General features: G+C 60.9%; 2 protein-coding genes across 21 annotated transcripts; one reads left to right on the forward strand and one right to left on the reverse strand.

Annotated features, from left to right (window-relative positions):
• MIF4GD (MIF4G domain containing) lies at positions 1-25,048 on the forward strand. Of its 20 annotated transcripts, none has more exons than XR_011383361.1 (13): positions 1-272; positions 541-742; positions 5,797-5,966; positions 6,140-6,295; positions 10,659-10,829; positions 16,039-16,222; positions 17,012-17,142; positions 19,213-19,343; positions 21,903-22,014; positions 23,220-23,329; positions 23,467-23,622; positions 23,713-23,805; positions 24,251-25,048. XR_011383361.1 is itself a non-coding variant. In XM_070060329.1 (13 exons), exons 7-13 carry the CDS (start codon positions 16,944-16,946, stop codon positions 24,476-24,478), a joined length of 1,029 nt encoding a protein of 342 aa, XP_069916430.1. In that variant the 5' UTR covers positions 129-272; positions 541-742; positions 5,797-5,966; positions 6,140-6,295; positions 10,659-10,818; positions 16,039-16,222; positions 16,914-16,943; the 3' UTR covers positions 24,479-25,048. The 20 variants fall into 20 exon arrangements, 16 of the variants coding, with proteins under 16 accessions (XP_069916426.1, XP_069916427.1, XP_051694357.1 ...); XR_011383362.1 differs by having other exon boundaries at positions 541-631; XR_011383360.1 differs by having other exon boundaries at positions 541-587.
• MRPS7 (mitochondrial ribosomal protein S7) lies at positions 24,954-27,872 on the reverse strand. Its single transcript, XM_002722942.5, has 5 exons — positions 27,740-27,872; positions 27,124-27,315; positions 26,976-27,039; positions 25,906-26,073; positions 24,954-25,490 (listed from the first exon to the last, which is right to left on the reverse strand). The coding sequence occupies exons 1-5, from the start codon at positions 27,820-27,822 to the stop codon at positions 25,269-25,271; spliced, it is 729 nt and encodes a 242-aa protein (XP_002722988.1). The 5' UTR covers positions 27,823-27,872; the 3' UTR covers positions 24,954-25,268.
• Positions 27,873-27,975: the final 103 nt, after the last annotated feature.

Consider the following 27,975-nt stretch of genomic DNA (forward strand, 5'->3'; position numbering starts at 1 on the left):
GCGTGCCAGCGGAACTACCCCTCCCAGGAGGCTGTGCGCCCCACCCAGAAAGCGCATCGCGGATCGGGACTACATTACCCAGGAAGCCCCGCGGGGGCGTGGGCTAGACCCCGAGCGTACAACCATTGGCCCGGTGTCTGGCGGAGCTGCGCGGTGATTGGCCTAGATGTCCGTCAGTTACTTTCGGGAGAAATTGAGTTTTGCTGTTAGACTGCGTGAGGAAAAGACAGCAAGAGCGCAGGCTGCCGCGCCGCGCCCGTGGAACAGAGCGGGTGAGTGACCTTTACTTCTGCCGTCCTCTCGAGAGCGGGGCCCCGCGCAGGTGCTCTCGCGGGGGCGGGGCCTGCGCGCACGTGTCACACCTGCTCTGGGAAGCGTCGCCGGGCACGCGCGGGCACGCGGGCGCTCCCCGCGCGGGGCACCTGTGGCCCCGAGCTCCGCGGGCGTCCGCAGGGGCGCGGGGCGGGGGGCGAGCCCGCCCCGACCCGGCGCGGCGGCGCGACCCCAGCCCTGAAATCCTTGTTTTATTTTGTCCTCTAGGTGAATACCGAGGCTTACCGGTGCCAGGAGATTGTGAGCAAGCAGAAGTGAGTACGCCACGGGCCGCGTCTAACGAGCGCCTCTCACGAATGTATGACTGCGCCGCTGTTTTTAATTTGAGAGACGGAGGAAGCTTCCCACCTGCTGGTTCACTCCCCAACCCTGCAGTGGCGGAGGGCGGGACGCAGCCCAGGTCTCCCAGGTGGGCGTCAGGAACCATCGCCACCTGCTCCCAGGGGCCGCATTAGCTCCAAGCTTCGGCCGGGAGCGGGACCCTGAACCCACAGACTAGCCCTAGTCTTAACCAGTAGGCTAAATGCCCACCCAGACCCTGGCTTTTTGAACTAAAGCTATCACATATCACATATTTAAAAAAGATTTATTTATTTGAAAGGCAGAGGAAGAGAGAGGTCTAACATCTGCTGTTCACTCCCCAAATGGCCACACCGGCCAGGGCTGCGCTGATCTGAAGCCAGGAGCCAGGAGCTTCTTCCAGGTCTCCCATGCGGGTGCAGGGGCCCAAACACTTGGACCGTCTTCTACTGCTTTCCCAGGCCACAGCAGAGTAATGGATGGGAAGTGGAGCAGCCGAGACTAGAACCAGCGCCCGTATGGGATGCTGGCACTGCAGGCGGCATCTTTACTCACTACACCACAGCCCGGTATGTGTGTTGTGTGATGCAGTTTTACCCGCTGTGGTACAGCGCCGGCCCGGTGTGTGTCTTGTGTGATCTGCCAGCAGCCTGGGTTGGGCAGGGCACACATCCTCGTTTTCCAGAGGGAGAGCCCAGCCCGTGTTCGGTCCAAGTCCAAGAGAGGTCTTCCAGGGCTGATCCGAAGCCAGGAGCCAGGAGCTTCTTCCAGGTCTCCCACACGGGTGCAGGGTCCCAAGCACTTGGGCCATCCTCCACTGCCTTCCCAGGCCGCAGCAGAGAGCTGGATCGGAAGTGGAACAGCTGGGACTAGAACCAGCACCCATACGGGATGCCGGTGCTGCAGGCAGCGGCTTTACCTGCCACGCCACAGCGCCGGCCCCGAGAGTGCCCTCCCTTTCGTAACAAGTATTCGAGGACCAGGTGGAGGGGCTGGCGTTGTGGTGCAGCGACTTAAGCGCCCGTTTGCGATGCCTGCGTGCCCCGCGGAGCACTGGTGTGAGTCTTGGCTGCTGTGCTGCTAGGCCTGCCCCCTCTAATGTGCCAGGGAGGCAGAGACGGTGGCAGGTACTCAGGCACTGCCACCTGTGAGGGAGGCCTGGAGGGAGTCCTGGGCCCCGCCTGCAGCCCGGGTCAGCCCTGGGCGTTGAGGGCGTTTGGGGACTGAGCCAGTGGAAGGAAGATCTCTGTCACTGCTGCTGTGCCTTTCCAGTAGATGACAGTAAACAAGTAAACACAAAAATAATAGCACCAAACTTATTTTTTTAAAAAGAATAGATTAATTCTAGGGTGCCTGGTAAAATCAGTTTATAGTTAGTATTTTTTTTTCTCATAGCAAATTCTTTTCTTTAAGGTTTTATTTATTTATTTATTTGAGAGGCAGAGTAACAGAGAGGAGACAGAGAGAGAGAGAGAGAGATCTTCCATCTGCTGGTTCACTCCCCAAATGGCTGCAGTGGCCAGAGCTGGGCCTGTCAGAAGCCAGGAGCCAGGAGCTTCTTCTGGGCCTCCCATGTGGGTGCAGGGGCCCAAGTACTTGTGCCGTCTTCTGCTGCTGCCCCAGGCCATCAGCAGGGAGCTGGATCGGAAGAGGAGCAGCTGGGACTTGAACCGGCGCCCATAGGGGATGCTGGTGCTGCAGGTAGAGGCTTAACCTACTACGCCAAAGCACTGGCCCCATCCCATTTCAAATTCTAACAACGTGGGGCCGGTGCCGCGGCTCACTTGGCTAATCTTCTGCCTGCAGTGCCAGCATCCCATATGGGTGCCGGGTTCTAGTCCCAGTTGCTCCTCTTCCAGTCCAGCTCTCTGCTGTGGCCCGGGAGGGCAGTGGAGGATGGCCCAGGTGCTTGGGCCCTGCACCCGCATGGGAGACCAGGAGGAAGCGCCTGGCTCCTGGCTTCGGATCAGCACAGTGCACCGGCCGTAGCGGCCATTTGGGGGGTGAACCAACGGAAGGAAGATCTTTGTCTCTGTCTCTCTCTCACTAGCTTTATCTGTAAAAACAAAACAAAACAAAACAAAACAAAAAAACAAAATTCTAACAATGTGTATTGACCTGAGGCGCGAGATGTGCATTGCCTCCCCTTCCCCGTGGTGACTCGGCAGCTCCCTGCTGGTGTTGGCACGGACTTCTTCCTGCACTTGCACAAGTGCACAGAGCCCCGACGGGCCTCGCTGCTTTTGTTTCCCGAGACTGGGGGTTTAGCGGCCACGAGGCTCCAAGACCTGCTTGCTTCCAGCCAGCGGGCAGAGCAGTGGCCCGGGCTTCGTAATGGCCGCCTGGGATTTCATGAGCCGGGCTCACTTGGCGTGCTGGTCCATCCCTTTATTGGCGGCCATTTGGGTTGTGACCAGTTTTGCAAATAATAACGCAACACACGGCACTGCACACACGCCTGCCAGTGCCTCTCCAGACCAGCGCTTCTCAGCCGGGAGCGGGCCCCTCGGCGGCGCTGGGAGGGAGGCACTGTTGGTGTCCTGGCCGGAGTGCGGCAGCGGGGATGGCGCCGCCAAGCATCCTGCACTGCCCCGACAGATGGAATCATCCACTCTGGATGGCGGTACTGCTGAGGGCGAGAAACACTGCTCTGGAATAAAATGTAAATTAAAAAAAAAAAAAAAAAAAAAAAAGACGGTGCTGTGGCATAGTGGGCAAAGCTGCCGCCTGCAGCACCGGCATCCCATATGGGCGCCAGTTCAAGTCCCAGCTGCTCCACTTCTGATCCAGCTCCCTGCTATGGCCTGGGAAAGCAGTAGAAGACGGCCCAAGTGTTTCGTGGGAGACTGGGAAGACGCTCCTGGCTCCTGGCTTCAGATCAGCGCAGCTCTGGTCATTGCGGCAAATTGGGGAGTGAACCAGCAGATGGAAGACCTCTCTCTCTCTCTGCCTCTCCTTCTCTCTCTGTGTACTCTGACTTTCAAGTAAATAAATAGATCTTTAAAAAAAATTGCCCAAAATAATTATAGCACAGCTATTTGATGGAGTATCAGTCAGCCATTTAAAATGACATTTGATGTCCGGCACTGTGGTGTAGCAGGTAAAGCTGCCACCTGTGGCTCTGGCATCTCATATGGGTTCTTGTTTGAATCCCGGCTGCTCCACTTCCGGTCCAGCTCCCTGCTAATGTGCCTGGGAAAGCAGCAGAAGATGGCCCAAGTGCTTGGGTCTCTGCACCGGTGTAGGAGAACTGGAAGAAGCTCCTGGCTCCTGGCTTCAGATCAGCGCAGCTCCAGCCATTGTGGCCATCTGGGGGGTGAACCAGCGGATGGAAGACCTCTCTCTCTCTCTCTCTGTCTCTTGCTCTCGCTCTCTCTAACTCTGCCTTTCAAATAAATAAATTAAAAATAAATAAATAAGATGACATTTGAGGGGCTGGTGCTGTGTTGCAGCTGCTTAGCCCCTATACTGGAGCTCCGGTTCAAGTCCTGGCTCTCAGCCTCCAGTCCAGCTGCTTCTCTCGTGCCCGGGAAGACAGCGGAAGGTGGCCCAGGTGCTTGGGCCCTGCGCTCAGTGGGAGACCGAGACGGAGCTCCTGGCTCCTGGCGTGGGCCTGATCCAGCCCCGTCTGTTGCAGCCGTTTGGGGAGTGAACCAGTGGATGGAAGACCTCTTTCTCTGTCTTGCCCTTTCAAATAAATACCTACATAAATCTTTACAAATAAAATAAAGATATTTATGAAGATCTTGTAGCAGCATGGAAACGTGTTTATGACGTTTTATTAACAACAACAACAACTTTAATTGAAAGGCAGAGAGCGCGAGTGCGCCCATCTGCTGGTTCACTCCCCGAATGCAACAGCTCGGGCTGGGCCTGGTGGAAGTCAGCAACCAGAAACGCGATGCAGGTCTCCCATGTGGGTGACAGGGAAGCAGGACTGGAGCCGTCCCCGTCGCCTGGCAGGCGCTCGTGAGCAGGGAGCTGGGCTGGGAGGTGGAGCGGAGACTGAAGCCCAGACATTCTGGTCTGGATGCAGGCATCCCATGCGGTGTGTTAACTGCGGTGGCAAAACCCAGCCCCTTGTAGCTGTTCTTAAAGCCTTTGAATTAAAAAATAATAATAAGAAGACACGGCTGGTCGCCGGGGGTGGCTGGGGCGCCCACAGCATTTTCTCTCTCTCTCTTTTTTTTTTTTTTAAGTTTTATTTATTTATTTGAAAGTCAGAGTTACACAGAGAGAGGAGAGGCAGAGAGAGAGAGAGAGAGAGAGAGAGGGAGAGAGGTCTTCCGTCTGCTGCTTCACTCCTCAGTTGGCCGCAATGGCCGGAGCTGTGCCGATCTGAAGCCAGGAGCCAGGAGCTTCTTTCGGGTCTCCCACGCAGGTGCAGGGGCACAAGGACTTGGGTCATCTTCTACTGCTTTCCCAGGCCGTAGCAGAGAGCTGGATCGGAAGTGGAGCAGCCAGGACTAGAACTGGCATCCCGGCGCCCATAAGGGATGCCGGTGCTTCAAGCCAGGGCGTTAACCTGCTGTGCCACAGCACCGGGCCCGCCCGCAGCATTTTCTAGGGAGCGGTCAGAAGGACTCAGGACACCCTGGTTGAGTGTGGGAAGCTGGGGGAGCAGGTCCAGCCCAGGTGGGGCTGAGAGTGTCCTGGCTTCACACGGCCCCACCGTGCTGGGGTGAGCCTGAGGCGTGTGCAGAGAATGGGGGAGGGCACTGGGAGGGGCCGAGTGTGTCTGGGCTCTTTGGTGGGAACTTGCTGGAATCCCAAGCCCTGTCCTCTGGCCCCGCGTGCCTGGCAAGCCCCCTTGGCGTTGGGCGTGGGCCAGTTCACACCTTAGCTCAGATAGGGGTAGCCATAAAGTCACAGAGGCCCTCGTGTGAGCCAGCAGTTTCCTTCCCAGCCTGTTTGTCCACTTCGTGCGCTCTGTCCACCGACAGCACTGACACTTACAGTGGCCTCAGATAGGCACGGGAGGCAACTCCAGGCAGAGGTCAGCGATGAGACCAAGGCCGCATTTCCGTGGAGGGGGGGGACGAGGAACCGATGCCCAGTGCTCTCCCCGCAGACAGGAGGGCAGGGGCTGCTCTGGGCAGGGAGGTCTGGGCGGAAGCCCTGGCACACCTGCCCCAGCGCTGACGCCCTGTCTCTCACGTCCAGCTTGACACGGATGGACAGTGGACGGACCAGAGGCAGGGATGGTCGGCTATGACCCCACGACAGATGGCAGGAGCATCTCCAAGATTGAGGTGGCCGTGGCTGGCTCTGTGTCTGGACTCGTCACTCGGGCACTGATCAGCCCCTTGGACGTCATCAAGATCCGCTTCCAGGTACCTCTCCCCTTGTCTGTGGACGGGCCGCCGCGCAGGCCCGGCCTCTGGGGCGGAAGTGCGTTGCAGACCTGGAACGTGGGCAGGGTGAAGCGCTTTCTGCCTCTTCCCCTTCTCTGGAATTGTTCTCACCCCACCCCTGCAACCCTCATCTCTCCGGTTTTGATTCGCAGCTTCAGATAGAACGCCTGTCTCGCAGGGACCCCGGCGCGAAGTACCATAGCATCCTGCAGGCCACGAGGCAGATTCTGCGGGAGGAGGGCCCGACAGCCTTCTGGAAAGGACACATCCCGGCCCAGCTCCTCTCCGTAGGCTATGGAGCCGTCCAGGTGCGCGGCAGTGCTCAGTGGGGAGCAGGGGTGGGGCGAGCTGGGGCAGGGCGGCCAGAGGCAGTCCCGCGTTTCCAGTGGCCCCAGGACCTGCCTGAGCGCTGGGCATCAGGCTGAGTCGTGCCTTAGAGGCTGCCTGTCCCACGTCCCCACCGTCCGGCCCCGGTGACTTCAGTCCCCACATCGGGGACGGCCTTGACATCATGTCCCCGTGGGGCTCGGCCGAGGGTGAGTTTTGTTTTTCTTTATTTTTTTTTAAAGATTTATTTATTTATTTGAAAGGCAGAGTTACAGAGAGCCAGAGCCAGAGAGAGAGAGAGAGAGAGAGAGAGAGAGGTCTTCCATCCGCTGGTTCACTCCCCCAGATGGCCACAATGGCCGGAGCTGCACTGATCTGAAGCCAGGAGCCAGGAGCTTCTTCCAGGTCTCCCACGCAGGTGCAGGGGCCCAAGGACTTGGGCCATCTTCCACTGCTTTCCCAGGCCACAGCAGAGAGCTGGATTGGAAGTGGAGCAGCTGGGACTCGAACCGGCACCCATAGGGGATGCCGGCACTGCAGGCGGCAGCTTTACCCGCTAGGCCACAGCGCCAGCCCCTATTTTTATTTACTTGAGATGCAGACAGCAGGAGAGACCGAGAGGAAGTCAGAGCTTCTACCCTCTGCCCCCCCCCCCCCCCCATACAGGAACAGTTTGGGCTGGGCCAGGCTGAAGCTGGAAGCCAGGAACTCGATCTGGGTGCCAGGAATCTAGTTACTTGAACCATCAGCTGCGTCTCCCAGGGTGCACATTAGCAGGAAGCTGGCATTAGCCACAGAGCAGGGACTCAAACCAGGCCCTCCTGTAGAGGAGGGGGTCTTAACTGCTGTACCAAATACCTGCCCCCACTTTTTTTTTAACTTTAGAAATACTTATTTTTATTTATTTGAAAGAGTGACAGAGAGGAGGGAGACATCTTCCACCCACTGGTTCACTTCTCACACCCCAGATGGCCACAACGGCCAGGGCTGGGCCAGGCTAAAGCCAGGAGCCTGGAACTTCATCCGCGTCTCCCACGTGGGTGTCAGGGGCCCGAGCACTTGGGCATCCTCTGCTGCCTCCCCAGCGCATTAGCCGGCAGCTGGTTCAGAAGCGGAGCAGCCGGGACCGGAACCCGCTGTGGGTATGGGATGGCGGCGTCACAGGCAGCGCTCCAGCTGCTGCACTGGGTGCTGGTCTTCCCTTTGGAAGGAGCATCCTCACGTGTGTGCGTCCTCTGTTATGTGGGTCACAAGGAGTCACGTGAACTGCCGCAGGCCACACAGCCTGGACGTCACGGGGTTAGGCTTGGAGGCTAGGTTTTCTTTCTTTCTTTCTTTTTTTTTTTTTTTTTTAATATTTATTTATTTATTTGAAAGGCAGAGTTACGGAGAGGCAGGGGCAGAGAGAGAGAGGTCTTCCATCCGCCGGTTCACTCCCAACATGGCCACAGCGACCAGAGGTGGGCTGATCTGGAGCCAGGAGCCAGGAGCTTCTTCCAGTCTGCCACGCAGGATCAGGGGCCCAAGGACCTGGGCCATCTTCCACTGCTTTTCTGAGGCCACAGCTGAGAGCTGGATGGAAAGTGGAGCAGCCGGGACTTGAACTGGTGCCCTTAAGGGATGCTGGCACTGCGGGCAGCGGCTTTGCCCTGGCTTCAGTCACTGGGTCACTCAGCGGCTGTCGCTGGTGGTAATGCTGTTAGCCCTCGCCCAGTGCCGCTCTGACACTTGACACTTGAGGCGGGTTCTGTCACTGACCAGCCAGGCAGTGGCAGAGCCGGGACCCCACGCAGGCAGCTAGCACCAGAGCTGTCGCTTCCTGCCCTGCCTGTGAGGTCCGGCCGTTGCTCCCTGGAGGTGCCTCCCCGGGCGGCGCGCCCCTGCCGTCCCATCCCTGCTTCTGGCACGCAGATGCCGCAGTGTGACGACCGTGGGCGTCTCCAGAGGCTGAGCCGTCTGCGGGTGGCGGAAGGCCGATGGGAGTGTGAGGGGTGACTCTGGGCCCATGCCCCCAAGGAAGAGTGACTGGCAGACAGCTCCACCGCCTGCTGTGCCCAAGGGGTCCCTTCCTTCAGCTGGATAGGGCTCATTTCCCAGCGCTTAGAAAATCACCTTCATTTAAAAAAAGATTTATGTATTCATTTGAAAGACAGAGTTATAGAGAGGCAGAGACAGAGAGACAGAGGTCTTCCATCCACTGGTTCACTCCCCGAATGGCCACAATGGCCAGAGCTGAGCCAATCCAAAGCCAGGAGCCAGGAGCTTCTCCCTGGTCTTCCACACAGGTGCAGGGGCCCAAGGACCTGGGCCATCTTCCACTGCTTCTCCAGGCCACAGCAGAGAGATGGAACAGAAGTGGAGCAGCCGGGACGTGAACCGGTGCCCATATGGGATGCTGGCACTATAGGTGGTGGCTTTATCCACTATGCCACAGCGCCAGTCCTTGAGTAGACTTTTTTAATATAAAAATTTCCCCATATATTTTCTTAACCTTTGAGGTATTTGGCTCTATTCAAATAGAGTATAAGGGGCTGATGTTGTGGTACAGTGGGTAAGGCTGCCGCCTGTGACCCTGGCATCCCCTATGGGTGCCATCTCAAGTCCTAGCTGCTCCATTTTCCATCCAGCTCCCTGCTCAAGGCCTGGGAAAAGCAGCAGAAGATGACTCAAGTGTTTGGACCGCTGCTACCCACTGGGAGACCTGGATGAAGGTCTCGACCCTGGCTTTGGCCTGGCCTAACCCTGGCCATTGTAGCCATTTGGTAAGGGAACCAGCAGATGGAAGATGTCTCCCTCTCTCTCTCTGACTTTCAAATAAGTTTTGCATAAAATTGTATATATGTTTATTAAGTTCCTTTTTTTTTTTTTTTTTTTTTTTGACAGGCAGAGTGGACAGTGAGAGAGAGAGACAGAGAGAAAGGTCTTCCTTTGCCGTTGGTTCACCCTCCAATGGCCGCCGCGGCTGGCGCACCGCGCTGATCCGATGGCAGGAGCCAGGAGCCAGGTGCTTTTCCTGGTCTCCCATGGGGTGCAGGGCCCAAGCACTTGGGCCATCCTCCACTGCACTCCCTGGCCACAGCAGAGAGCTGGCCTGGAAGAGGGGCAACCGGGACAGAATCTGGCGCCCCGACCGGGACTAGAACTCGGTGTGCCGGCGCCGCTAGGCAGAGGATTAGCCTAGTGAGCCGCGGCGCCAGCCTTAAGTTCCTTTTTTTAAAAAATTTATTTATTCATTTGAAAGAGTTACACAGAAAGGAGAGAGAGGTGGGGGGGTGGTGTCCTCCATCTGATGATTCACTCCCCAGTTGGCCGCAACGGCTTTCCCAGACCATAGCAGAGAGCTGGATCGGAAGTGGAGCAGCCGGGACTTGAACTGGCACCCATATCGGATGCTGGCGCTTCAGGCCAGGGTGTTAACCCGCTGTGCCACAGCACCAGCCTCATTCTTTTTATTTTTTCTTTAAGTTTATTTATTTGAAGGGCAGAGTTACAAAGACAGGACAGAGAGAGAATCTTCTACCCACTTGTTCACTCACAAATGGCCACAGTGGCCAGGGCTGGGCCTGGCTGAAGCCAGCAGCCTGGAACTCCTTCTGGGTCTCCCAAGGACGTAGGCCAGCTTGTGCTGCTCTCCCAGGCACATGAGCAGGGAGTTGGATTGGAAGTGGAGGAGCCGGGTCTTGAACCAGTAGTGAGCCATGGGATGTCAGCGCCACAGTGGTGATTTAACCTGGGGCGCCACAGGGCCAGCCCTTCCTGAAATGGTTTTCCTTCTGAAAAGCTCTGTTGGATCATGTCTCCTTGGGTAGGGCAGGCAGAGCTTAATAGATTTTTTCTTTTTCTTTTTAAGATTTATTTTATTTATTTGAAAGACAGAGATACAGAGAGAGATAGAGACAGAGAGAGAGGTCTTCCATCTGCTGGTTCACTCCCCAGATGGCCACAATGGCTGGAGCTGTGCCGATCCGAAGCCAGGAGCCAGGAGCTTCTTCTGGGTCTCCCATGTGGGTGCAGGGGCCCAAGGACTTGGCCATCTTCTACTGCTTTCCCAGGCCACAGCAGAGAGCTGGATCAGAAGAGGAGCAGCCGGGACTCAAACTGGCGCCCATATGGGAAGCTGGTGCTTCAGGCCAGGGCCTTAACCCACTGCTCCACAGCGCCGGCCTGCTTAATAGATTTTTAAAAAGATAACATCTGGGGCTGGCACTGTGGCTCACTTGGCTAATCCTCCGCCTGTGGTGCTGGCTTCCCATATGGGCACCGGGTTCTAGGCCTGGGCCCCTCCTGGGTCGGGGTGGTCTCTGGGGGGGTTTGGTCTCAGCCTCATTCTTTGTGCTCCCACAGTTCTTGTCGTTCGAGCTGCTGACCGAGCTGGTCCACAGAGCCACGGCGCACGACGCCCGCGAGTTCTCCGTGCACTTTGTGTGTGGTGGCCTCTCCGCCTGCATGGCCACCCTCACTGTGCACCCTGTGGACGTTCTGCGCACCCGCTTTGCAGCCCAGGGTGAGCCCCGGGTGAGTGGTCGGGGCCCAGTCAAGGGGCGCCCAAGGAAGGGACGTGTTCCAGGGGTTTGGGGTCCTCAGCTGGCCGCATCAGGCACGGGGCTCCACATCCTTGCTCGGAGGTGCTCCCGCCTCCCTGGGGAGCTGGCACCTGCTGGTGTGAAAGGGCACATGACCTCGAGAGCAGGCTGTCGTGAGCGTGTCTGTTTCCACAAAGATGAGTTGGAGAAATAGGGTAGCTGAGTCAGACTCGAGGAGAGACTTACCCAGTGACAGCAGGGGTCTGCCGTAGCCCTGTGCACGCGCCAGCCTTTAGTAAAAGTCTGTGTGACGGAAAAAGTGCAGACAAGCAGTTTACCCGAGACGACTGACACGTTGGATTTTACTTTTTAAGAAGATTTGTTTGAAAGGCAGAATGACACACAGAGGCAGAGAGGAAGAGATCTTCCATCCTGTAGTTCACTTCCCAAATGCCCACAACAGCCAAGGCTGGGCCAGGCCCACGCAGGAACCCAGGACTCCATCTGCTCGCCCGCGTGGGAGGCAGGGACCCAAGCACTCGAGCCGGCACCTGTTACCTCCCGGGTGCATTTGCAGGGGCTGGATGGGAGGCAGGGTAGCCAGCGCTGAGCCAGCGCCCGAAATGGGCTGTGCACATCACCCACTGAGCCACGATGTCCACTGTGTATTATTTGTTTAAATTAATTATCTATTTGCGAGACAGACAAAGAGTTGTCCTCTGCTGGTTCACTCCCCAGATGCCCACGTGCAGAGATCTGGGCCAGGCTGCGGCCGGAGTTGGAGCTGAGAACTCAGTCAGGTCTCCCACGTGGGTGGCAGGGACCCGGTCACTCCCAGGGTCTACAGGAAGCCAGAGTGCGGAGCGGAGAGGATGCCCAGCTCAGGCACTCCGACGTGGGGCGCGGCACCCTGAGGCTCAGGCCCCCGTGTTTATTCCGTAACCTGGTGGGTTGGAGTGCAGTGCAAAGCAGTGGCCTTCTGGGATTTTTATTTAGCACGTATTCATACTGCCATTTTTCCTCCTCTCCCATTCTTCCTTTCTTCTTTCAAAAGATTTTATTTATTTATTGTGAAAGGCAGAGTGACAGAGAGAGAGATCTCCCATCTCTGGGGTACTCCCCTGATGCCTGCCAAGAGCTGGGCCAGGCCGAAGCCAGGCGCCAAGAACTCCATCCGAAGCTCCCACTTAGGTGGCAGGAACCCAAGTACTTGGGCCATCACCTGCTGCTGTCTCCCAGGTGTATCAGCAGGGAACTGGATCAGAAGCAGAGGAGCCGGGACGCAAACCAGGCACTCCTATAAAGGATGTGGGCATCCCAGGTAGAAGCTTAACCCACTGTACCACAGTCCTCATCCCCTGTCTTATTTTTAAATTATGGACATTAACCACTGACTGCTACTATGGAAAATGAGGATTTAGCTCTTCCCTCCTTCCCTCCATCTCTCTCTCTCTCTCTCTCTCTCTCTCTCTCTCTTCATCTGGGTCTCCCTTGTGTGTGGCAGGGGCCCAAGCACTTGGGCCATCTTCTACTCCTCTTCCCAGGCCATCAGCAGGGAGCTGGATGGGAAGTGGAGTGGCCGGGACTCGAACCATTGCCCCCATGGGATGCAGACATTGCAGGCAGCAGCTTAACCTGCTGTGCCACACATCTGCCCAAGGATTTAGCTCTTTTACCATCCCCCTGTGTTTCCTTGCTCTTCCCCATTCTTCCCACTATAACTGACTAGTAGAATTTGGCTAAGTCAATGCAAAGTGATTATGTAAATATTGTTATTGCTGTCGGTGGAAATAAACATGTAAAAAGGTTAATGTCAAGTTTATTTCAGGAGGCCAGTGTTGTGGCATAGTGGGTAAAGCCGCTGCCTGCAGTGTGGTGAGCTAAGCCTCCACCTGCGGCGCCAGCATCCTGTAAGGGCGCCGGTTCCAGTCCCAGCTGCTCCTCTTCCAATCCCATTCTCTGCTGTGGCCTGGGAAGGCAGTGGAGGATGGCCCAAGCCCGTGGGCCCTGACCCCACGTGGGAGACCCGGAGGAAGCTCCTGCTGTTTTCCCTGGGGCATCAGTACACAAATGGTCTACTGGTCCCATAAACAGAACAGAAAAGTGAAGCTTCAGTCACTGCATTATGGGATATGGGTATCCCAAGCTCTGATTAACCGGCTGTACCACCACACCCACCTCTAGTCTTTAATTTTAATCGTGTTTTCATAAATTGTAGCCATTCTGACAGCTGCGATCGGTGGGATCTGACGTGGTTTTAATTTATGTTTCTTTACCTGCTCGTGATGCCCGGCAGCTTTTGGGTGTGCTTTTTGGCCATCTACACATTTTGCCTGTTCATTGCATTTGCCCATTTTTGCACTAAGTGGTTGCTTTTGTTATTGTTCTGGGGATTTCTTGATATTTCCTGAGTCACTTGTGTTTGGGATTTCTTGACATTTCCTGAGTGTTTTCAAATTCTTTGTTTCTTTCTTTTTTATTTGACAGAGTTAGACAGTGAGAGAGAGAGAGAGAGAGAAAGGTCCTCCTTCCGTTGGTTCACCCCACAAATGGCTGCTACGGCCGGAGCTACGCTGACCCAAAGCCAGGAGCCAGGTGCTTCTTCCTGGTCTCCCATACGGGTGCAGGGGCCCAAGCACTTGGGCCATCCTCCACTGCACTCCTGGGCCACAGCAGAGAGCTGGCCTGGAAGAGGAGCAGCTGGGACTAGAACCCGGCACCCACGTGGGATGCCGGCACCGCAGGCAGAGGATTAACCTAGTGAGCCACGGCGCCGGCCCGTGTTTTTAATTTCTTAACAACATCCTTTGAAGAGCAGATGATTTTAATTTTGATGCAATCCAGTTTGTCAGTTTGTTCTCTGGATTCTGCGTTTGTACCAAAGAAATGTCTGCTACACAACAAGCCACACAGGTCTCCCGAGTGCTCCCGCTTGTTCTCTGCGTCTCTCTTCCTTTTTGAAAAACAGATCCTCCTGGCCGGCGCCGCGGCTCACTAGGCTAATCCTCCGCCTAGCGGCGCCGGCACACCGGGTTCTAGTCCCGGTCGGGGCGCCGGATTCTGTCCCGGTTGCCCCTCTTCCAGGCCAGCTCTCTGCTGTGGCCAGGGAGTGCAGTGGAGGATGGCCCAGGTGCTTGGGCCCTGCACCCCATGGGAGACCAGGAAAAGCACCTGGCTCCTGGCTCCTGCCATCGGATCAGTGCGGTGCGCCGGCCGCAGCGCCCCGGCCACAGCGGCCATTGGAGGGTGAACCAACGGCAAAGGAAGACCTTTCTCTCTGTCTCTCTCTCTCACTGTCCACTCTGCCTGTCAAAAAAAAAAAAAAAAAAAAAAGGAAAAACAGATCCTCCTCTTTTATCGTGGAGGCGACACCTCTGTGGCAGGGACGCCAGTCACAATTTCATGGGTGATTTACTCTGCTTTCCTCTACTGTGCGTCCCAACTCTTCTTTCCTTTGCCCTTAACTCTTGTTTTAGTGTCTTGGTCTCTGTTTTTTGTGCATTTTTAATCTTATTAACTAACTGATTTGAGAGGCAAAGAGACTGAGATGGACAGGTCCACTGATTCCAGAAGCTGGGAGGCCGGAGCGAGATCCAGCTCCCCTTGTGGGTGGCAGGGACCCAGTCACTTGAGCCATCACCTGCTGCCACGCCAGGTCTATATATATATATTTGAGAGATAGAGTCAGACAGTGAGAGAGAGAGACAGAGAGAAAGGTCTTCCTTCCGTTGGTTCACCCCCCAAATGGCCGCCACGGACAGAGCTACGCTGATCCGAAGCCAGGAGCCAGGTGCTTCCTCCTGGTCTCCCACACGGGTGCAGGGCCCAAGCACCTGGGCCATCCTCTACCGCCTTCCCGGGCTACAGCAGAGGGCTGGACTGGAAGAGGAGCAGCCGGGACTAGAACCCGGTGCCCGTATGGGATGCCAGCGCCACAGGCGGAGGATAACCACGTGAGCCACGGCGTTGGCCCCTCCCAGGTCTATATTGGCAGGAAGCTGGGATGGGAGCAGACTCAGAACCAAGCAGTCTGACAGGCAGGCGTGTCACTCACCAGGCCAAATCCCTATGAAGACCTTCCCCAGACAGCTCCACCCCGGCTGCCAGGCCAGCGTCAACAGGGGCACGGAGAACTGAGTGGCAGCCCTGGGCAGGTCGCCGCCTGGTTACCTTCCCAGAGGGCCTGGCCCTGTCATGGAGTCCCTGCAGAGGGATCCTCAGCTGGGAGCAGCGAGATGGGTGCCCCCCGCCCCCCAGTCTCCCATTGCTGCGAGGAGCTTTGTTGGACCCCAGCCAGGCCAGGTCAGGGCCCTCGGGCAGCTCAAATAACAGGCTTAGCAGAAGCTGCTAAAGGCAGCAAGTCTGCCTGCCTAGGGGCCGCCCCTCCCAGGAGGCAGAACCACACAGCACGCCCTGGCACGCTGGTCAGCCTCGGCCCCTCTCCGCCCCCCCGCCCCCACGGGGTGACTGCCCCTCCTCCGCAAACACGGGGTCCACGCCTCTGGGTCTTGCTGTGTTCATCTGTCGACTGGAGGACTATTCCGTGTCACTCGCACGCATGTCATCACTCGTGTGTGTAACCATCGCCCACCGGGGGACCTGCTCCTGCCAGAAGCCGCGGTGATGCCTGGAGCCGCTGCTTCCGTGCCCACAGGAGGCTGTGGCCGGCTCGTCGCCGTGTGGAAGGGGAGGCGCTTGGCTTCCTGCCTTTCCCACGGCTGTCCTGGCAGGAAGTTAGGCTCCTGGTGGCTGGTTTTTTTTTTGTTTTTTGTTTTTTTTTTTTTTTTTTTTTTACAGGCAGAGTGGACAGTGAGAGAGAGAGACAGAGAGAAAGGTCTTCCTTTTACCGTTGGTTCACCCTCCAATGGCCGCCACGGCCGGCGCGCTGTGGCCGGCGCACTGTGCTGATCCAAAGGCAGGAGCCAGGTGCTTCTCCTGGTCTCCATGGGGTGCAGGGCCCAAGCACTTGGGCCATCCTCCACTGCACTCCCTGGCCACAGCAGAGAGCTAGCCTGGAAGAGGGGCAACCGGGACAGAATCCGGCGCCCCAACTGGGACTAGAACCCGGTGTGCCGGCGCCGCAAGGTGGAGGATTAGCCTAGTGAGCCGCAGCGCCGGCTGTGGCTGGTTTTTTAGCTGAGTGGGAGTGGGAGTGATGGGTGAGGTCCCCGCCGAGCTCACTGAAGCTTCCCACTGTCCAGGTCTACAGGACCCTGCGGGACGCCGTGGTGACCATGCACAGGACCGAAGGCCCCTCGGTCTTCTACAAAGGCTTGACCCCCACGCTGATCGCCATCTTTCCCTATGCCGGCTTCCAGTTCTCCTGCTACAGCTTCCTGAAGTCCGCCTCTGACTGGGTCGTGCCAGCCAGCGGGAAGCAGAACGGTGAGACGGCCTCAGAACGGGAGGGGCCCTGCCCTCCACCGACCCGTGCCCAGGGCGTCTTAAGGAGATAGCGGGCAGGGGCGCCTTCCTGCTGGAAGCGAGGTACCTGTCTCTGCAGCCAGGGACAGCAAGCCCCAGCAGCTCAGCACGGCGGGGGCTCAGTCTTCCCTCCCCTGGTTCACTCCCCAGATGGCCATAACGGCCAGCGCTGTGCTGATCCAAAGCCAGGAGCCAGGAGCTTCTTCCAGGTCTCCCACGGGTGCAGGGGCCCAAGGACCTGGGCCATCTTCCACTGCCCTCCTGGGCCATAGCAGAGAGCTGGATGGGAAGTGGAGCAGCTGGGACTCAAACCGGCGCCCATATGGGATGCAGGCACTGCAGGCCGGGGCTTTACCTGCTGCGCCACAGCGCCAGCCCTGGTGTTCATTTTTGTCAGAAGTCCCAACCTGCAGGTCTCCTTTGTTCCCCCTCAGTGTGGGTTTTGTGTTTTTGTTTCGGGGAGCGGGAGGGATGGGCTTCCTGTCCCTTCCGCGGCCTGGGACTGAGTCAGGATGGGCACCTGAAACGCTGTGGCCTGCAGCAGGGCAGGGGAGTGGGGAGTCGGGGCGGCCGCCCCGCCTGCCCGCCTGCGCCCCTTCTCAGTCCTGAGCGGCTGTCTCACTCCCCGACGAGATCCCTCTTTGAAATCAAGGGCTGCTGGGGGCCGCTGAGGATCGAGCGGATGGCTTTTGAGCTGCCCACCAAAGACCAGTTTCTCTCCGTCCCCTCCATTCCGCTTCTCTGCCCCAGAGAACCTCAGAAACCTGCTCTGTGGCTGTGGGGCCGGAGTCGTCAGCAAGACCCTGACCTACCCCCTGGACCTCTTCAAGAAACGGCTGCAGGTCGGGGGCTTCGAGCAGGCCCGAGCCACCTTTGGCCAGGTGAGCCCCCTCGTCCCGCCACGGTGCGGACAGCCCCTGCCCGTGGGGCACGTGGTCCCCGCAGCCCGGAAGGCCCCGGAATGGTAAAGCGCGGAGCAGGAGACGCACCGGGGCGTGAGGCACCTTGGCTTCTTGTTGTGGGTGTTCCTGGAAAGGAGTGCACGAATTTCAGACCCTGAGTTGTACTTTAAGTGCCCTAGAAGGGTTGCCCCTGGGAGAGGCCCTGTGCAGACAACGTCACTGTGTTTGTAGCCACTCCTTCTCAGTTCTTTAGATTTGCACATGTATTTTTATTTAAAAAAAAAAATTTTTTTTGACAGGCAGAGTGGACAGTGAGAGAGAGAGAGACAGAGAGAAAGGTCTTCCTTTGCCGTTGGTTCACCCTCCAGTGGCCGCCGCGCTGCAGCCAGCGCACCGTGCTGATCCGATGGCAGGAGCCAGGTGCTTCTCCTGGTCTCCTATGGGGTGCAGGGCCCAAGCACTTGGGCCATCCTCCACTGCACTCCCGGGCCACAGCAGAGAGCTGGCCTGGAAGAGGGGCAACCGGGACAGAATCCGGCGCCCCGACCGGGACTAGAACCCGGTGTGCCGGCGCCACTAGGCAGAGGATTAGCCTAGTGAGCCGCGGCGCCGGCCAAAATTTGTTTTTAATGTATGAGAAAGAGAGGGAATGCGTCCGTCCACTGGTTTACTCCCCAGGTTCCTCAACAGCCGGGGCTGGGCCAGGCCAGAGCCAGGAGCCCGGAACCTGCCTCTGGGTCTCCCATGTGGGCGGCAGGGGCCCAGGTACTTACGCCGTCATCTGCTGTCTCCCAGGATCTGATTGAAAGCGGAGTATCTGGGATGGGCCTGCCGCTCCGGCGTGGGAGTAGCTGGGATGGGCCTGCCGCTCTGGTGTGGGTGCCAGCTTCCAGGCGGTGTCTAAGTGCTGTGCTGGGCGCTCACCCCACATTCGGGGTCTCCTCTGCTCCTTTTGGGGCACTGACACAAAGCTTTGGGATACAGCGGGTGATTCCAGGATTTTTTCCTTCGGGGGACGTGGGGCACCAGGCCCGTGGGACTCGTGAGGCAGGTTCCGGGGGGAGGGGTGGTGTGGTGTGGGGCAGGGGAGGGAAGGTGCTTTTTACTTGAGGAGGAATTGGGTTTTCGCCTGGCATATGTTTTGTTTTCTGTAGGGAACTGTAGAGAATTCAGATAGACAAAGGAAATACCAAAATTCCTGTAACGGCCGCCAGCGAGAGAGATCGCCGGGAACCCTGTGCCGTGGGTTACCATCCTCACATAAACGTTCACCAGGCTGGGCTCCCTGTAGGCAGAGTCTTGGAATCTCCTTTTTCCATTTACTCTCTTGTCCAGAAGGAACAGTCTGTGGACAGGGAGAGACGGTGGGGGGCGCCCAGGGGGGCCTGGGAGGTGGGCACCTTGGACGCCAGGCCTCAGAGCTTGGCGATGGAATTCCCGGAGTTCTGGGGACGACACTGGAGCGAGGCCAGAGGCAGGGAGGCTGGGCTGGAGAGGCAGCACCTGTCAGACTGAGGGGCCGGCGTCCCACGTGTGACCCAGCTCCCTGCTGTGGCCTGGGAAAAGCAGCAGAAGATGGCCCGAGTGCCTGGGCCCCTGTCACCCACGTGGGAGACCCAGAGGAAGCTGCCGGCTCCTGGCTTCCGTGTGACTCAGCCCTGGCCTCTGGGACCATTCTGGGTGTGAACCAGTAGATGGGAGATCTCTCTCCTCCTTTCTTTCAAATTAATAAATCTTTAAAGAAAAAGAAAAAGCGACCAAGGGCCAGTTTCAGATCTTCCCAGGGCGGACCAGGTGGGATGGGGTGAAGAGTCAGAGACGCCTCTGGGAAGATCCAGAGATGTGCCTGGCTCCCTTAGGGCCTGGGGCGGCCCGAGCCGTGGCCGGAAGGAGCTCTGAGCGGCCCCGCGTGAGTGAGGTCTGACCCACCTGGGACGGAAGGGGGTTAGCTTGTTCCGCACCCAGCGAGTCTGTCGGTGCCACGACGTGCCAGCCGCACCTGTATCTCCATTGCCCGCCTTCCCCATGACCTCAGCCTTCCTCCCACAGGTGCGGCGCTACAGAGGCCTGTGGGACTGCGCCCAGCGGGTGCTGCAGGAGGAGGGCGCCCAGGGCTTCTTCAAGGGCCTGGCTCCCAGCCTGCTGAAGGCGGCGCTCTCCACGGGCTTGGTGTTCTTCTGGTACGAGCTCTTCTGTAGCTTCTTCCACCGCATGAAGAAGGCAGACGGCTAGCTCGGCGCACGGAAGGGGCCTGGGCCGCCCCCGGGAGGCAGATGGAGGGGCCGCCCGGCCCTTCCTCCCCCGTGGGGAGCCGGGAGCAGCCTGCAGCCTGCCCGACCGGACACCGGCAGGAGGTCCAGGCTGGGAGAAGGAGCTCCCGCCGCTGCTTCTCTCCTGTCCCCCAAGGCACCCGGGGAGCAGGCGCCATCACAGGCCATCGTGGAGAGGAGGCGCGGCCTGAGGGTGGAGGGCCGGCCTGAGGGTGGAGGGCCGGCCTGAGGGTGAGGGCCGGACCGAGCTCTCGGCAGGAGAGCCTGGGCTGTTTCTCCCATCAGCGTATTTAAGGGACATTAAAGCGGAAAACTTGTTCCTTATCTCACTCCCTCCATCTTCCCTTACAGACCACATCCCTGCCCACAAGCGAGAGGGAAGGAACCTGCCTTCCTCGGGTTCCAGCCCCAGGCCCTGCTGCGGCTGCTGCAGCCCAGGAGGCCCAGCTGGGCCCTGCTTCCTGCCGGCCCCAGCCCAGCCCTCACCTTCCTGCTTGCAAACCCGACACCCTGGGGCCACCCTGGGGCCACCCTCCCAGCAGCCCCAGCAGGGATTAGAGGGGCTGAGCCGGCAGGCAGGGGTGGGTCGAGGTGGAGCCCTGTCCCTGGTGCTGCTGGGGGGCGGCTTACAGAGGGGCCTGCTGGCCACACCCCCCTCAGGCTGTCCTTCAGGGCAGAATGGCAGTGCTGTGGGCTCTGCAACCCCAGAAGGGCCTGGGGGGGGGGGGGGCAGACAGCCTGGGGAGGACACCGTGGGCTCCCGGGGAGGTACCGGAGTCCAGGACGGGTGTGGGTGCAGAGGAGCCCAGCGATAGGGCAGGAAAGCCCCGGGACAGAAACCCACCACCGAGGCCCTAGACCGTGGGTGCCGTGGCCCCCGCTCCCCCGGGCCGGGTCTTCGTGGTCTGTCCCCAGCGCTCGGCTGCGGATTCCGCAGGTCCAGGCTGGGCGGATGGCCTCCGCATTCGACCCCGGCTACAGAGGCGGCGTCTAAGCGATGCCTTGTCAGGGCAGTTTCTTGTCCCCACGTCTCCCGCTCCTCCGGTTCCTGCGCTGCACCCTTTCCCAGTGACCGTCAGGGCGGCTCCACCGGAGGCCGTGGGCACTACGGCCCCGAGCCTCAGGGGCAGCCCCGACACCCTCGGGCGCCAGAAGGCCTCTCCCGTGACTGCCCTCCGCTCGTGGGCACTTGGAGAGGGGTTCGTGGGAGCAGGTGCGGGCCTCCCAGCCGCCTCCGCGTGGGGACGCGGGCGGAGCCGCGGGGCCGCCGCCCCTCCCGCCGGCCGGCCGGCCACGCCCTCCGCGCGCTCCTCCCCGCGGCGCGGCCTGGCCGGTCCGCCCCACTTCACCTGCGCCCTGACGCGGGACAGGGCGAGGGGGCTGCATGCGGATCGAGGAGCGGGCGGGCCCCAGAGCCCGCGAGCCCCTGTGGCCGCCGACGGGGCCGGGGCCCACCTGGTGAGGCGGGGGCGGCGGCGGCGGCGGCGGCAGCGTCGCGGGCGTCCAGCGCGGCCCTCGCTCGGACAGGCCGGCGGCGAGGGCAGGGCAGGGCAGGGCCCGGGGGCCGGCAGGTGGCGCTGGCGAGCGGGCGCCGCCCCGCGCCGCGCTAGGAAGTGAGCTCAGCGGCGCGCGGGACGCCGGGCGCGCGCACCATGCCCGCCGGGCGGCCCTCGGGCGCGCGGGCGCGGTGCCGGCCCGGCAGGTGGGTCCCGGCGACCCCGCAGCCTTTCCCGCCCGCGGGCTCGGCCGCCGGGCAGCGGATCCCGGACCTGGCAAGCTGCTGAGGTCTGGAAGCCCCTAAGGTCGCCTCGTGGGACCAGAGAGAAGGCAGTCCGGCGGCAGCCACCTCTCGGGGACACGCCGTCCCGCTCCCACTTTAGGGGGACGCATCCAGGATGGACCCCGGGAGTTGGGAGTCCTGAGTGGGTAGGGCCGGGTTGCTGCCTCTCGGGGGGCCGCTGTAGCCAGCCCGTCCTGGGGAGACGCCACCGGGCCCTGGGCGCCTACGAGCGCAGGCCGCTCCAACCCGAGAGCTGGAGGGGTGGGTTTGCGCCCTGAGAAGGACCCCGAGGCGGGGGCTGGGGGAGGGAGACGGACTTGGACCGCAGCCTGGGGCCCCCAGCCTCGTCCGTCGTCCAGCTCCGAGCTGGGCCGGCAGCTTCCGCGCGGGGCACTTGAGCAAATCTGATCTGATCCGCCAGCGCGCATCCCGGCTCGGCGCGCGCGCGCACCCGGCTCTCCCTCGGGAAGGGAGCGAACAGCCCTGCCTCCTGCTGGGACCCCAGGGCAGGCGCGTTCGCTTTTCACTTCGCCAATCCCAGACACCTGGGGTGCCCTGGGCCGAGCAGCAGGTGCCTGGCGGGAGCCCCGAAGCCAAGCTCGATGGGCTCTCGGCCTCGGGCTGCCCCGAGCACCTGCCCCAAAGGGCTCCGCCTGCACACCTGAGGCCTCGCTGTTCCTTCTTCCCAGGTGCTGTCAGTATTCCCAGCCCGGATGGTCATGGGCGAGTCGGGGAGAGAGGAGTATAAAATCCAGTCTTTTGACGCAGACACCCAGCAGCTGCTGAAGACAGCGCTCAAAGGTGAGCTGAGGTCAGGCGCTGCAGAGGAGGGGCCCCGTGGGGCCAGCGCCTGCAGTGCCAGCATCCCATGTGGGCGCCGGTTCGAGTCCCAGCTGTTCCACTTCCGATCCAGCCCTCTGCTGTGGCTTGGGAAAGCAGGAAAGATGGCCCAAGTGCTTGGGCCCCTGCACCTGCGTGGGAGACCTGGAAGAAGCTCCTGGCTCCTGGCTTCCAAACAGCACAGCTCTGGCCATTGTGGCCATCTGGGGAGTGGACCGGCAAATGGAAGACCTCTCTCTCTCTTTGTAACTCTTTCCAGTAAATAAATTAATTTAAAAAAGGAGGGCACATGTGGCAGCACGGAGCAGGCTGAGCCTGGGGGTCAGGGAGCGGCCAGCCCTGGTCCTTTGCTTTCTAGAATCGGCGGTGCAGCTCTTTGTGCTGGACAAACCACATGGAGGCCGGCGTTTCGAAGGAGGAGTCGTGGAGTCACCCCTCAGCCTGCAAAGTCTTTCTTCCTTTATTTAAAAAATTTTAATTATTTATTTGAAAGAGTTACAGAGAGACAGAGGCAGAGAGAGGCCTCCCATCCGCTGGTTCACACCCTAGATGGCCACAGTGGCTGGAGCTTCCCCCAGGTCTCCCACGCGGGTGCAGGGGCCCAAGCGCTTGGCCCGTCTTTCCTGCTCTCCCAGGCCGCAGCAGAGAGCTGGGTGGGAAGTGGAGCCGCCGGGACTCATGAAGCCGGCGCGCATGTAGGATGCGGGCACTGCAGGCGGCCCGGCAGTCTTTCTCTACACTTAAGTCCCCATGAAAGCAGGGGCCGGTTGCCGCCCTGACGGGCAGGAGGATGGCGCAGTCAGCTTGGCAGAGGTTGCGTCCTGCCTGGCCCCGTGCCTTCCCGCCCAACACTAGGACGTGAGCTTGACTCAGCCCGCCGTTAGCGTGCCCATCACGTGCCCGGCTGAGCCCAGGGTGAGGCCCCGCGAGGCCTGCTCTCGCCAGGTTAGTGTGCACGAGCTTTTCCCAGAAGCTGCCGTGGGAGACTCGCTGCCTGGTGTCCGTCCTCAGCCTGCTGCTGGCAAAAGCGTGTCCCAGCTGACGACACCGTCACACCGTCCTTCCTCTCCTGGGCAACCAGGACTCGCGGCTGGAGCTGCCCGGCACACGTGGGGGGCTCAGGTCCTTAGAGGCGGTGCCGAACTCCCTCCTGTCTCCACCCCCAGATCCAGGAGCTGTGGACTTGGACAGAGTGGCCAACGTGATTGTGGACCACTCTCTGCAGGACTGTGTGTTCAGCAAGGAAGCAGGACGCATGTGCTACGCCATCATTCAGGTGGGGGCGGGGGGGCACGGAGCTGCCCCGAGGCAGGTGCTCCCGGAGGGGCAGGAGGTCTGGCCAGCAGCACAGAGGGGCAGAGGGGTGGTTGCCCCGACACCGCCCCTCCCTCACGCTCCTCCCCCCCGTCTCAGGCTGAGAGTACACAAGCAGGCCAGAGTGTCTTCCGACGGGGACTGCTCAACCGGCTGCAGCAGGAGTACCAGGCCCGGGAGCAGCTGCGCGCGCGCTCACTGCAGGCCTGGGTCTGCTACGTCACCTTCATCTGCAACATCTTTGACTACCTGAGGGTGAGGCCCTGGCAGCCACCCCGCGTCCCGAGGCTCAGGCCTCCTCGCGGCCACTGAAGCGGCTGCTCCGCCCCCCCTCTCCTCCCACAGGTGAACAACATGCCCATGATGGCCCTGGTGAACCCCGTCTATGACTGCCTCTTCCGGCTGGCCCAGCCCGACAGTCTGAGCACGGAGGAGGAGGTGGGTGGCCCTGGTGCAGAAGGTGTGGAGGTGGGCGGTCTGGCTGAGGGCCTGTGCACTGCCCGCAGAGGCCGCTGGGGCAGGAGCCTGGTGGGAGGACCCAAGGGCTGTCAGTTACGGGCAAGCTGCCAAGTCTGGAATTTACCCAGGACCAAGAGCTACTGGCTGGGTGGCTTCCTCCCCGGTAGGAAAGAACGGTGACCCCCACGGCCAGCTGTGGACACAGGTGGCTCAGAAAGCAACCCGAGGCCCTGCGGGGGGGGGGGGGCGGTCGAAAGGGGTGAGGCAGCGGCCTGGACATCGCCCTTGCCCAGCTGGGCCTGCGGACTGGAGGCCCGGGGCCTTGGCTTTGGCGTGGCCAGCACCCGTGGGGTGGTGTGAGCTTGAAGGCGCTCTCGGGCGCAGCGTGGCCTGGCCCCCGGCGAGCGCTGCCCGTGCCCTGCAGGTGGACTGCCTGGTGCTGCAGCTGCACCGCGTTGGGGAGCAGCTGGAGAAGATGAACGGGCAGCGCATGGACGAGCTCTTCGTGCTGATCCGGGACGGCTTCCTGCTGCCCCGCGGCCTCAGCTCGCTGGCCCAGCTGCTGCTGCTGGAGGTCATCGAGTTCCGGGCGGCCGGCTGGACGACGACCCCCGCCGCGCACAAGTACTACTACAGCGAGCTGCCCGACTAGGCTGCCTGCCACCGACTGGCCTGGGCTCAGGCTTCCAGACGCTTCCGTCTGCACCTGTGTGTGGCCCGCCCCTGAGGAGGCCTCCCCCACCACACAGACACCTTCTCTGACCCCGCCCGCACACGTACTACCATAGAGAGCTGCCCAAGTAGGCTCCGCACCACAGACCGTGGACTGGCCGTGGGCTGAGGCTTCTAGACGCTTCCGTCTGCACCCGTGTGTGGCCTGCCCCTGAGGAGGCCTCCCCCACCAGACACCTCTGCAGGTCTGAGGCAGTCCCCGCGCCCCGCCGTGCAGAGACAAGCAATACTGACCGGCACTGCACTGTGTAACACGGCTCCGCAGCCACCCCGGTGCCTCAGTTTCCCCATCTGTAAAATGGGTAACCACAGCCATCGGGATGATGCTTTGGGTGTCGGGGGCAGAGGCGGAGCACGAGGCGCCATGTTGCACACAGACCACTTTGCACACAGCGTAGCTCCTCCATCTGTTTTAATGAACGGTGGTAGTGGATCTCACGCCACAACAGTTCAGGAGGGAATTTTCTAATAAACCTTTTCAGGTACTAAAGCGGCCTCCTCTGTGCCATCCCAAGTCCACTCCGAGCCGGGGGCGCAGAGGACCAGGCCCCGAGTTTCCCGGGTTGAGCCAGATGGGACGGGGAGAGCAGGTTGTGCCCTCCGAGGGGCCTGGCGGGCGGTGGGCGGCGGCGTCCTGCCCGGGAGCTGGGCTGGCCCTCAGGAACCGCGTCCTTGAGCCCAGGGGTCCTCCGCCGTGGCGGCGGCGGGCCCTACCACCAGCGGTAGTGCGCCAGGGCGCGGTTGGCCTCGGCCATCTTGTGCATCTCCTGCTTGCGCCTGATGACGGGGCCCTGGTTGCGGAAGGCCTCCAGCAGCTCGTGCGACAGCTTCTCCGGCATCAGCGTCCGCCGCTGCTTCTTCTCGCGGCACTCGGTGATCATCCACTTCATGGCCAGGAAGCGGCGGCGGCGCTCGGCCAGCGGCACGGGGACCTGCGTGAGGCGGGACGTGGGGCGGCTGGGCGGAGTCTCCCGTGCGAGAGGCCCCTCCGCGAGTGACCTCGGTGCACTGGGCGCTGCGAGGCTTCAGCCAACGCCAAGCACTGGCCTCTCGCCAGGCAGACACCATCACCGGCCAGGACGTGTCTGCTGGGGCAACTCAGCCAGCGCGGGCCACAGGTCCTGAAAACAAGACCTGCTGTCCAGAGTCACCTGGGACGTCCTCGCTCGTGCCGAGGGCCACGCAGACCCTGAGGAGCGTGTCCCCGCCCCCACAGCGTACAGTGCCGCCCCCTGCTCTAGCCCAGGACGGGCAGGACGGGGCCAGGAGAGGGAACCGCACGGGCTACGCCCGCTCTGCTCCCCGAGTTCTGCACGCCGGGCCCTGCCCCCTGCCCTGACCGCGCACCTGGTAGAAGTGGCCGCCTCTGAGGATGGGCACCAGCCCGATGACGGGCTCGCAGTTCTTGAGAGCCTGGTGGAAGATGACGTAGGGGTTGCGCTCGATGGTGGCCTGCTCCTCTGCGGAGGCGGCCTGGTACTTCTCGAACTGCTTCCTCTTCACGGCTTCCAGGGTCTGCGAAGGGAGAGGCCAAGGTCTGCCGGCATCCCATACGGGCACGGGTTCGAGTCCCGGCCGCCCCACCTCCTCTCCTATCTAGCTCTTCTGCTAATGGCCTGGGAAAGCAGTGGAGGATGGCCCAAGTCCTTGGGCCCCTGCACCCACGTGGGAGACCCGGAAGAAGCTCCTGGCTCAGGCCTGGCCCAGCCCCAGTCATTGTGACCATTTGGGGTGTGAACCAGTGGGTGATTTCTGTCTCTTTCTCTCTCTCCTTCAAATAAATACATCTTTTTTTTTTTTTTTTTTTTTTTTGACAGGCAGAGTGGACAGTGAGAGAGAGAGAGAGACAGAGAGAAAGGTCTTCCTTTGCCGTTGGTTCACCCTCCAATGGCCGCCGCGGCCGGCGCACCGCGCTGATCCGATGGCAGGAGCCAGGAGCCAGGTGCTTTTCCTGGTCTCCCATGGGGTGCAGGGCCCAAGCACCTGGGCCATCCTCCACTGCACTCCCTGGCCACAGCAGAGGGCTGGCCTGGAAGAGGGGCAACCGGGACAGAATCCGGCGCCCCGACCGGGACTAGAACCCGGTGTGCCGGCGCCGCTAGGCGGAGGATTAGCCTAGTGAGCCGCGGCGCCGGCCAAAATAAATACATCTTTAAAAAAACAAAACAGAAACCTCTGCCCAGGCAGAGCCGCCCCCCACGCCCCCCCCCCCCCCGGGTGCAGCCTGCTCAGCTCACGCCCTGGCCTCTCCTGTCGTCCAGTGGTCCCACCGCACGCTTCCAAGCCCAGAGTTGGTCAGGGCCTCCCCGCCCTGAGAGCGCAGGGTGGACACAGAGGGCCAAGACGTGCAGGGGGAGCGCTGGCTGGCAGCCGCGCCGCCTGGGGGACACCCTGGGGTCCCTGCACACGCGGCTCACCTGCGTCATGAGGGACCTGGCCAGCACCTTGTTGCCGCCTTTCATCATCATGTTGGTGAATTTGCTTCGAGGGGAAACAGCGAGTTTAGCGCCCGAGGCCGCGCCGCGCCCCCTGCCCAGGCGGCCCCACCCCACGGGGTCCCCCCACCTGATCACCGGGTCCTCAAACACGGAGCCGGTGGTCGTGGCCGGCGCGGCTTTGATGAGCTGCGTTTTCCTGAGCTCCCGGTCGTATCTCTCCTCCTCCGTGAGCTCGGCCGCCGGCTTGCGGTAATGCTCCTTCTCGACCCGGGGGTCCCTGTACTCCGGGCCATAGCGGCTCCACCTCACCTGCGTGAGCCTGGGAGGGGCACAAGAGGGCAGGGCCGACCAAAGCTGACCCCACAAACGGACCAGCCTGACTTAACAATAGGATGGCCGCCACCCCGCCGCTGGCTGCACCTGCACCGCCGCCACCTCTGGGCCTGTTCCCCGAGGGGTAGGGGGCGTTCTCTCACGCAGCCCGGGGAAGTCGCCTCCCCGTCCTGTGCTCGAGGTAAGGCCGCGGCCCCTCCCATCGCCCGGCACACAGGCCGCCCGGGCTCAGCTCCAGCCCGGGAGACCGGATCTGCAGGTGGGCCCCCTGGCACGACCCCAAGTCCCCAAGTCTCCAGGTCACGCAGCCAGGCAGGGGGCGCGGACGCCACAGCAGCGCGCTCCCCGGGCCCCTTCCTTCCCCGCAGGTCTCACTGGGAAGACCCCGGCGGCGCTCGCCAGCCTCTCACCCTGGAAGCCAGCAGGCGGCCGGCCGCACGCCCAGCACCGAGGCCGACCACCCACGCGCAACCTTCGCGGCGCGGGCTGCCATCTTGGCTGGCCACGAGGACCCCGCGGGGCCTGCCCTCGGCGCGCCTGAGCGAGCGACGGGAGACGAGCTGCGCACCCCGCAGGGCTCTACATCTCCCTGTCACACGCTAGTCTCTCACTGCGGCGTCCAAAGAGAGGGGCCACCAGGAAACTC

The sequence above is a fragment of the Oryctolagus cuniculus genome, chromosome 17, assembly GCF_964237555.1.
Source record: "Oryctolagus cuniculus chromosome 17, mOryCun1.1, whole genome shotgun sequence".
Taxonomy (NCBI): Eukaryota; Metazoa; Chordata; class Mammalia; order Lagomorpha; family Leporidae; genus Oryctolagus; species Oryctolagus cuniculus.

What these genes read in the sequence shown, in the direction of transcription:
- MIF4GD (XM_017338930.3), top strand. Translation starts at nt 5,835, where the DNA reads ATGGTCGGCTATGACCCCACGACAGATGGCAGGAGCATCTCCAAGATT. An exon ending in TGTGCTACGCCATCATTCAG is followed by an intron (nt 23,330 to 23,466) that starts GTGGGGGCGGGG and finishes CCCCCGTCTCAG; the next exon opens with GCTGAGAGTACACAAGCAGG. An exon ending in GTCTGAGCACGGAGGAGGAG is followed by an intron (nt 23,806 to 24,250) that starts GTGGGTGGCCCT and finishes CGTGCCCTGCAG; the next exon opens with GTGGACTGCCTGGTGCTGCA.
- MRPS7 (XM_002722942.5), bottom strand. Translation starts at nt 27,822, where the DNA reads ATGGCAGCCCGCGCCGCGAAGGTTGCGCGTGGGTGGTCGGCCTCGGTG. An exon ending in CCAGGTCCCTCATGACGCAG is followed by an intron (nt 26,074 to 26,975) that starts GTGAGCCGCGTG and finishes CTCCCTTCGCAG; the next exon opens with ACCCTGGAAGCCGTGAAGAG. An exon ending in GAGGCGGCCACTTCTACCAG is followed by an intron (nt 25,491 to 25,905) that starts GTGCGCGGTCAG and finishes CGCCTCACGCAG; the next exon opens with GTCCCCGTGCCGCTGGCCGA.